Source organism: Rhinolophus sinicus, linkage group LG15 (assembly GCF_036562045.2).
Source record: "Rhinolophus sinicus isolate RSC01 linkage group LG15, ASM3656204v1, whole genome shotgun sequence".
NCBI classification, from domain to species: domain Eukaryota; kingdom Metazoa; phylum Chordata; class Mammalia; order Chiroptera; family Rhinolophidae; genus Rhinolophus; species Rhinolophus sinicus.
Window position 1 is genome coordinate 26,271,616 of NC_133764.1, and position 9,915 is coordinate 26,281,530.

The following is a 9,915-nucleotide window of genomic DNA, read 5'->3' on the forward strand; positions in this document are numbered from 1 at the left end:
CAACCATAAAATGGGTCTACTTCACAGCTGTGGCAGAGCTCCGGAGATAACAGAGTGAAAGCATGTTCCAGAGTGGAAAGTATTCAGTGACAGAGAACATCCTAACCCATCCCAGAGCCCAGCATGGATGGGCACAGAAAGCAGGCCTGCCTTGAGGAAGCTCAGTTGCAATTAGGAGACCTGATTGGGAGGATAGAACAGCAGGGCATGAAACTATTTATACCCCCAAGATCCAATCAGATAAACACAAATGACTGTGTCTGCCTACACATGGGACCATTGTGGATCAGAGAGCTGGTGCCATGTGGGTATGAATTCCACAGGGCCTGGAGGCCTTTGCTCTTGTCCTCAAAAAGCACATTTCCCCCTTCTGTTTCTCCAGTAAAGGTTTGGTAAGGGTGGTGGTTGTCTGGTGCCCAGTTTTGAACCACAGAGCAAGGCGTTTAGCTTCCTACAGGATGAAATGAAAAAAAAAAAAAAAAAAGACAATAAATCTACAGATGTTCCGAAGTAAAGAAACTGTCTAAATGCTAAAAGCTACACAAAGCATGAATTATCAGCTGGAACGAGGAAATGTACGAAAGTTTTAAAAAATAATTAAATATGCATTTTTTTTCCGCCCTGCCGTCCACCAAGCATTCCTGTAGACGGCAAACGCACACCCTATAATGCTCTCGCAGTAAGGAAGGACGGGGGTGTCCCTGGATTTCTTTTCGTCTCTGAAGAGATAATAGGGAGACAGCGGATTCTCTAGGGCCCTGCACTTGAAACACAGAAGGGCAAAAAAGAATCTCGGTTGTCATCCGGAATCCTCCTGAGGGGACGGGTAGGCGGCCTGGTGCCAGCGACCTAGATCAAATGGCCCGCGTCATGGCGCGCTCCCGCGCAGGCGCCAGCCGAGCCGCCCCTCCCCCCGGGTCCCGCCCAAAGGCCCAACGGCCGACCCGGCCTCGCCCTCGCGCAGGCCCAGGTGGAGAGGACGCACGCCGGCCCAGGTGACTCCGTACTGGCCCCGCCTCCAGGCGGGAGAAACCATCTCTTAAGCGGGGGGAGAGAGGGAACCCATGGCCTCCCACACCGGAACCGGATATCTAAGGTACCGGAAGTGATGGGCATTCTGGGTAATTTGCTGTTCACATTATTGTGGGTGAGGCGGCCGTAGCCAAGTTTGTTGCTGTTCTGTGGAAGACTATGGCTCTGGAGACGGTGCCGAAGGACCTGCGGCATCTGCGGGCTTGTTTGCTGTGTTCGCTGGTCAAGGTATGCATCGGGGACCTGGCTGTAGGGGCGATAGGGGAAAGCTGGTGGAATGGGATGTGGGAAACTGCAGGAGGCCATTGTTTACATCGGTAGGAACCACATTTAGCAGTTGTGGGCATGGGCGGTCTTACGTGCCTTTGAATCCTCAGTTCTTAGCCCAGGCCTGACCCTTAACAGACGTTCACTGAACTTCTGTTGGAGCCGAAGGACAGCGGGAATCAAAGAAGGGTGGGGATCTGCAGCTTAGGCAGTAGTTGGAGAGGGTCCCTGACCCTGAGGAGACTGGGGAAAGAAATAGGTAAAATGCAGTTGGGGGACAAGAGAGGAAGGAGTGTGAGGGTGGAACTTCGGGGCTGTGGGAGTGGTGAGTGGGGCACCTGATGAGACACAGCCAACATAGGCTGCCTTCTACTTGACGGGGTAGAAGTATGGAAAAGCTGCTTTTTGTTTTGGCCTGTTCCTGCTCACTTCTCTCCTTTTTAAAAATTCTCCTTCGCAGACCATCGACCAGTTTGAATATGATGGTTGTGACAATTGTGACGCATACCTTCAGATGAAGGGTAACCGAGAGATGGTATATGACTGCACCAGCTCTTCCTTTGATGGGTAAGCCCCTTTTGATTTTGTTATTCACTTCTATATTCCCCCCACCCCACCATGTAAATGTGGAGCAGGCGCTTGAAGCCATTATCCTGATTGGTCTCAAAGTTACTTTGAGACACACTAGGCTTAGTCTGTCCAGTACAGTAGCCACTAACGGCTTGAAAGGTCACTAATCCAAATTGAGACGTTCTTTAACTGTAAAATATACACCGGATTTCAAGAATTTAGTACAAGAAAAAATGTAAAACATCTTAATGTTTTTTGTATTATGTGACAGAGTGATAACACTTAATATATTGGGTTAAATGAAATATGTCATTGGAGTTAATTTCACCTTTGTGTCTTTACTTTTAAGCATGGCTTCTAGAACATTTGAAATAGCTTGTGTGGCTTTCATTCTATTTCCACTGAACAGTTGTTCACTAGACTGTTAGCTCATTGATGATGGTAGGGGGTAGGGACTGTGTTTATCTTGTACACCAGGGCCTGGAAGGAGTTTGTGGATGCTTAATAAATGTTTATTGCATGCATGAAGATCCTTTTTGAAAATGAAGGGAAGGGAAGGTATAGTAATGGTAAATTATTGCTGATGCTTTTAAATATCTCTAAGAGGCCCTATAAGAAAAGTGTTCCCTTGTTGAGATTGTCCAGTGGGGAGAAGAGAAAATGAGATAAACATAAATGGTCAGGTCTTAATTTTCCTTCCCCAAGGTAGGAGCCAGAGGGCAGTATTCTTTGGGGGTTAAAAAGATTCTATTGTTTTTTTGGCCTGTAGGCCAATTAAGGGTTTACACACAAACTGCACTCAAACCCAGTACTTGCTAAAGTTCTTTCAAAGTGATCCAACTCCATTCTTTCTTTGATTTCCTTTAAGGAAGAATAAAGGATTGGGCAAAACAGTGATGTCATAGAACTTTTACTTCCTACACATGCATGTGCACTCAGATGCTTTAGTTTTTTTGTTCATTTATTAGCACCGTTAAAAAAAAAAAAAAAAAAGGCCAAGATGGAGTCACTTGCTAAACCATGTCGATAAAACCGAAAGTTAATAACCAACCTAATCAAAGTTTCAGCCTCTCAGGAGTAGAATTTTAAGCCAGTCAATCATGGGTTTCCTCTCCTAGAACTGTTGTGCTGGCTGGGAACAGTATAAAGAGAGCAATTCTCTCAGTGTTTCTCTTCTCTAGCAGGAGAGGCTTGGGCTGACTGTTTCTTTTTCCTAGAATTATTGCGATGATGAGTCCAGAGGACAGCTGGGTCTCCAAGTGGCAGCGAGTCAGTGAGTATCTCCCTTTCTCCTTAATCTGGCCTAGTTGTGTTGTTGCTATCCAGTGGGGGAGGGGCCTCAGGGAAAGATGGGATTTTGGAAAAGATAAGGAAAGTGTCTGGGTTCTGTTATTTACCTTTTGTAGCCAGAAGTGATTCCTCTTCTCTTAGAATTGTAGCATTTCTGTCATCTTTAGCTTAAAGTCTCCATTTGGTCTTTAGTCTTAATTCACTGCCACTGCAATCTCTTCTCTTTCAGGTAACTTTAAGCCCGGCGTGTATGCGGTGTCTGTCACTGGTCGCCTACCCCAAGGTAGCAATCATCATAATGTTTACTTACTGCGCCAGGCTTTGTGGGAGGCCTTTGTGTGAATGATGCCAGTCCTCACAAGTCTGAAGGAACCCAGGCACAGAGAGTTTAAATAACTTGTCCAAAGTCACCCATCTAGTAAGTGAGGAGCCAGAATTTGAACCTAGCCGTTCTGCCTCTGGAATTCTTGCTTTTGACAGCTTCACTGTGTCTCTCTTTTTCGTCTCATTCGTACCAAGTCATTGCCAGGCACTTGCCTGGATCTTCACTGGTAACAAGCCAACCAAACAGGGCTATCTGATGAACAGTCTAGACAATTTGCTTAGTGTCTCCCTCTTCCCCAGGGTGGTAGCTGAGGGACCTTTCTTCTTCCTTCACAGAGGTGTTTTCTTTTTCTGTGGCAGGAATAGTGCGGGAGCTGAAAAGTCGAGGAGTGGCCTACAAATCCAGAGACACAGCTATAAAGACCTAGCAGGATGCATGGCTGCCAGCATTTTTGCCGCCATCTCCTGCTTCTGCTTATTTATTGTTGTGAAACTGAATGGACAGAACTTCAAATACTCTTCATCCTCCAGTTCTGAGACCCAGCAGACTGTTGAGAGAGCAGCAGAGCATGTCCCTGGGTCATTTTACCTTCTTTGGACTACTGGTGGGGGTGGGAGGGGATTGGGTTAGTGGATTAATAGAGTCTGAATTGAATGGGGAGTAGGATGCTGGTTTTGCTTCCCACTGCCTTGGGCTACCCCGTTGTCCATGGGCAGGACTCATGGTCAGTGTCAAATGCCAATAAACATGACTCTGTAGACCTGACAGATGTCTTACATTCTTCTTCCTGTCTCTTACTTGGGCACAGTAAGAACTCACTTGCCCTATAAGCGCCTTCCCAGAGCAGCAGAGGCCCTTCTGCCCGTTCCCCATCTCTGAGCCTCCAGGTTTCTGCCTTTCTATTGTACTTCCTTGGGTCTCATTGGAAAGTCCACTGTCCTGAGTCTAGGCAACCCTGTCATCCCGGTGGTCCTCATTCCTATTTGTTGCTGCCTTCCTGCCAGACCTGCCACAGCAGATGTCCCTTGAAAACCTGAGACTTCTTAATAGTCTTTACTCTTTGACCATGTTTAATACTTTTGTTTTTCCTTGCTTGTGTGTTATTTTTACTGCTCTTCCTGTACATTAGAAAGGCACCCCTGATCTCCCCCTCCTGCAGTACCACATTCCACTGAATTTCCCTAACTGAAGAGACCCTCAGGTGGCCGCTGGCCACTAATTTGTGCCTCCATAGGAAGTAGGCCTCTCCCTTTCCCTCTGGCTTAATAGGGGGCCTTAAATGATGTCACATTGGCCAAGGTGAGTGACATGTTTTGGAATTTAAAGTTTACCATAAATTCTCAGTTTCTTGAATTTCCACATTTTGATTGTCCCCATTTTGATTTCATTAAGTGTCTTGTTCTCCATCTGTAAAACAAGTGATTGCACTTTGCCTGTTTACCTCAGAATTGTGATTATAAAAATGAAGCAATGTGAAAATTCTAACAAGTTTTATAAAAGGTAAAATTCATTTGCTCTCCTTTTGTTGGCCATTCTTCAATATAAACAGTATGTGCACAACCGAAACAGTGGGGGGAAAGGCCCGGAACCACCACAGCAGGGTGAGCTCTGACCCACGAGCAGAGGTGCCTGCAGTGGGGCTTTGTGTCTCAGCCACCTGGTGATGCTAGTGAGTCAGTGTCTCCTGTTACCTGTGGCCTGGAGTGTGGGAAGGAGGGAGAGTTGCTGAGTCTCCAATGACCTCCCCCCTTTTTCCTTGTCCTGGTAGGCCCATGGGAAGGAAGCTGGGATTGGCCCGGGCTGCTCATGTCACCACTTAGCAGGTCCTCCTCAAACCAGAACGATTTTCTCTGATTCCTTCAAGTTTTGAGGGAATGGTCTGTTAACCCAAATTCCAACGGAGTTTTTCAAGGATATTCCCAGCCCAGCAAACTGAAAGCCTCAGGGGCGATGGTTTCTGTTGTTCAATTTCAATCTGAATGGAGCATTGGGAAGCAGCCCCACCAGGCTAGAGCCTACATCCCAGAGGGAAGGAGTGGGTTTCAGCAAGAGCACCTAGGCCATGCAGCCAACACCCAACTTTCACTGGCTTTTCTCAAAAAGTCCCTTGGAAATCCCCGGTTGCTGTCCTGCGTGTCTGACCCGGACGTGGCTGCTTGGTGAGAATGGAAACAGTTGTGGGGAGGGGAGGCAAGAGGAGCTGTGCACAAATAACCACACTCAGGCTGCCTCAGCCTCACACTGAGCTGGGGCCTTAACTGTCAGCCTCGCAGGAAGCGAAAGACAAGCACTGGTGGTTGTGGGGGAGGGGTGGCCAGCTGCGGTGACCGGATTTCACAGACTCCGTGCCAAACGGGCTCTGCCTGGAAGCTGCTTCTGAATTCGCTTTCGTGCTTTCTCTGGTCCTTGAGCTTGCTTGTGGTGTCACTCAGCAGCCCAGATAGGCAATCATGTTCTGGAATCCCATTCCCTGCTGGGAGCCCAACGAAGTGGAAATTGGACTGTTGATTGTTCAAGACTCCCTGGGAGTGGGCAGTGCTGTGTGGAAGAGGTTTCAGGTGCTAGTACTGCTGTCCTGCATTCTCCGTGCGTGAGGGCTATATCCTGACCATCGTGCCTGTCAAAGTTTCAGCCACATTCTGACTGCTGAGGTCCCACAGCTGCCCAGGGTTTTGGTCTTTTGCTCTAGGGTGGCTTCACTCCTTCAGAAAGGCAAGACTCCTTAATTTAACAAGGGACAGACTCAAGTCAGGCAGATTAGAAACAGTGGTAACTAGGCTGCCTTCCCCTTGCCTGCTTATTTCTTATTCTCCACTCCCTCCCCACCACAGGCTATGGGGTTAGGGTGTCTCGCCAAAACTGAGGGGCTAAGTGGCAGTGCATTGCTGAATGCAGCTTCCAGCCCAATGCAGGGATTGGTAGCTGATAGAACAAGGGTCAGAACATTCTGGTCTTGGGGAGCAGTTTCTCGAGGAGTAATGGGGATGGGTTGGTGAGAACCTAAACTCAGGCTGGGCTCTTCAGGCGTGGGGACTGAGGCCTCTTCCCTCTGGGCATGGCCACTACCTTCCTCCCCGCCCATCTGTAACCAGCTATTTAATCCTCAGGTCCACTCGTGACACCCGATCTATGTGTGCATATAAAAGAAACAGGTAATGTTTAAGAACAGGCTAATAACATTGTTTGGAAGTCTGGTTCAGGTTTAGTATCAGTAGAACCTTTCCCTTAAATAACATTTTACAGTTGACAAAAGGGCTTTTATGTCTATTATTTGATCCTCACAAAACCCCTGTGGCATAGTTAACATCCTTATGTCGTGATGAAGAGACTGAGCCTCAGAGTGAAAGGAACCAAGTAGTGAGCCTTAGCTCAAAAAATACATTGCCCAAACCCTGCTGCTTCTGACATAGTTAGCCCCACGCGCAGGTTTGCTCCCTCCATGAGTATTTCATAGAACCAGTGTGAGGCATTAGCTTGTTGAATGAAAGTTACATGTCCCTACACATTCGTGGAGCACCCCTGACCACCCTACATCTCTAGTCCCCAAGTCTAAAATTAGCCAAAGATAGGGAGGCAGTGTGGGGAAATGGCCCAAGAAGGAGAAACTTGGGATTTACTCAAGGATCCCTATGCTGACGACTGGGAAACTGGCCCAGTCCTTCAGTTCCCTTCTGGGTGCATCTCCTGTTCCACTCTAGGGGTATCTGCTGGCATGTCCCCATCCCCCTAACCTCTCCTTTTTCTCTCCTCACCACTTCCCTCCATCAGCAGCCCAATCACGGTACCTTCACACCCCACAAGAACACTGGGACTCGTGATGAAAAGAACACATATTCAACTTGGGGCATTGTCCCTGCCTCCCAGGCCTGCTGCCTTCACCACCCACCAACCTGACTTCTCTAAGTCACTTTACTTCTCTAAAACGAAGTGTCTTCTCTATACAATGCAGTGGACAAAACTCTGGTATTAGGTGGCAGGATTGTAGTCACTTGTGAAAGGTACGGGTGGAAGAGGGCATGAGGGGCCCCTGAGGTGCTGGGTATAGCATCTTTTCTGATCTGGATGCTGGTTACATAGGCTGGTTCACTTTCTGAAAATTTGTTGAGTTACACACTTATGATTTGTTCACTTTTCTGTTTATTGTACTTCATATAAAAGTTCACTTAAAGAAGCAGTTGGCAGTCCCTGTCTTAGGATAGTTGTGAGAATCAAATGCATTAATTTAGGTGAAAACAATTTGAGAGCTGTAAATGCCTAAGGGATTGTCATAGTCCAAAGTTGTCCACCTCTAGGTAAGTTCTAGGCAAGTGTGGCAGGAATGTCATCTCTCAAGCATTGTTGAGCAATAGATGTTCCAATATAGCTATCATACATAAATCTATCAAAATTGAAACATTTTCCTTCAAGCACCATGGCTTTTTATTTTAATCTCTGTTCTCTCATTTTTTTTATGACAAGTTATATATATATATATTTACTTGTTGTTTGGATGCTAGATTCTTGATGTGATTTAACCTTTACTTGGCTCAAAGTCATTATTATAAACATCCATTTTGTATCATGTGGTGAAATGGTTCTGGACTGATGGTTTTCTACCCCTTGGATTCATGTCAGCCTGTCAGCTGTCACTTCTGCTACTCATGTGTGGCTGTCTCCCTTCCAGTCTTGTTTGAGCTAGAACAAACAGCCACGCTCGGTAAAAATTGCTGTAGGATGAGCCAGTAAGGCCAAGACTGAGGAAGAAAGCACATGGCTGCCTGCCTGGGCCTTGGGGCTCAGTCCTTCACCAGTGGAGGGACGCATCCTGAGTGTTGGGGCTGTAGAAAGAGAGCAGACAGATCATACAGAGCATGTGAGGGCTGGGAGAGTCATGACTTAAGCCAGCCCTTCACTTTATGGGTGAGAAGACTGAGTCCCAGAGACGGGTCAGCCTGACCTCAAGAGGGGGTCCCTGCTACTTTGTTTGTCCCATATTGCCTGGCTCAGTGCCTCTTGCCCATAGATGCTGGTGTTTCTCTTTGCTTTAAGACACCAGGAAGCAGGAACTGAGTGCAGAGAAAACTCTGCCCCATGCTGCTGGCATCAAGATACCAGACCCTCTGACAAATGTGATAGAAAACATCTTCCCTCTAAACCTCGGCACTCCTATGCTCAGCACACACTGCCAGAGTGGAGGGTAGGCATTATGGGGTCGTGGACAGAGGATTTGAAACCCAAGCTTTCCTTGGGGGTCTATCCCACAGCAGAGGGAGGCCTGGGCCTGGAAGAAGTCAGGGAGCTAGCAGGCCCATTTCAAGAACTATGTGCTGCTTCCTGCCTGTGCCACTGTCCTTCCTCCAAACTGAGCCTTGGAGCAACAGAGAGAACTCGAGGGAAGGGAAGAACAGCTTCAGACACCAGGGTGGGGGGACCCAGCGTCTCTCCAAAATGGATTCCTCATTCCTTCTTCCCCAACTCCCCCGCAACTGCCACCCTTTCAACCCCAACTCCCATCCCGGAAAATACCTGGAAGGAAGTGAGTGCTCTGAGGCGACTAGCCCGAAGAGGGGGGTTTAACTGTCACCTTGTCCCTGGGGGCTTGAGTAGCCTTGAGTAGCGGAAGGTAGAGAGGGAAATGCAAATCCATGCTTGGGAGAGAGAAGAACTCCACAGAGAGGAAGAGAGTGGCAGCCATTGCCAGCCTTCCTCCTGGGCTTCTGGTCCCAGCAGGGAGGCCTGAGGCAAGGGAGTGATGGCCGGCTCTGGGAGAAGCCAGCAGCTGCTTCCACCCCACGCAGGCAGCTGCGGCACTGGCACTTTCCCTGGGCAGTGAGTAGACTCACTTCCTCAGCCCTGCACCCCAGGGCAGCAGGCACATGGGGGCGGGGTCTGGAGCTCCGTGGAGTCCAGGGGAGAGATGAAGTGGCGGAGGTCGAGGTGATGTCCTTGCTGGATGAGCCTAAAAAGACCATGTCTATTCTGCGTCTGTGGCAGGTGGACTAAGCTTAGGTTGGAAAGACCCTCTGGCATCCACGCCTCCTCTTCCTGTGAGAGACACCAGAGGCCACAATTGAGAACCACGTGGCGTCCTTGCCAAGGGATCTTTCACAGCTACCAGGAGGCAGAAATGAGTGAGGAGCAGCCCTGGGGTCAGTGCTTCTACAGTAATAATCTGTTATATCAGTATGACAATGACCAGGTTCAAAAGTGGCCACCTCCATTGTTGTGTTTGATTCTCAGTACCATCCCATGAGGCATTATTCCCCTTTCACAGATGAGAAAACAGTGTTAGTTATTATCACTTGCCCAAGGTCGATGGCCAGGCAAGGCTACACTGGGGTCTCAGCCCAGCTGCCCTTCAGTTCTGCCATGGCAGACGGGGATCTAGGGCCTATACTGGAACAGGGGTGAGGGGGTCCTCCATATCTTCCTTTTGTCCCCTCGAGCCCCAG

General features: G+C 48.4%; 1 protein-coding gene and 1 long non-coding RNA gene across 2 annotated transcripts; one reads left to right on the forward strand and one right to left on the reverse strand.

Moving 5' to 3' along the window:
• Window positions 1-1,021: 1,021 nt before the first annotated feature.
• On the forward strand, window positions 1,022-4,249 carry SUPT4H1 (SPT4 homolog, DSIF elongation factor subunit). The gene is made up of 5 exons (XM_019736389.2): window positions 1,022-1,260; window positions 1,760-1,866; window positions 3,087-3,142; window positions 3,389-3,442; window positions 3,844-4,249. The coding sequence occupies exons 1-5, from the start codon at window positions 1,192-1,194 to the stop codon at window positions 3,909-3,911; spliced, it is 354 nt and encodes a 117-aa protein (XP_019591948.1). The 5' UTR covers window positions 1,022-1,191; the 3' UTR covers window positions 3,912-4,249.
• Window positions 4,250-4,957: 708 nt separating this feature from the next.
• Window positions 4,958-9,715, reverse strand: LOC141568800 (uncharacterized). Its single transcript, XR_012492012.1, has 2 exons — window positions 8,990-9,715; window positions 4,958-6,205 (listed from the first exon to the last, which is right to left on the reverse strand). It is a non-coding gene; the product is annotated as an uncharacterized LOC141568800 (long non-coding RNA).
• Between the last annotated feature and the right edge of the window lie 200 nt (window positions 9,716-9,915).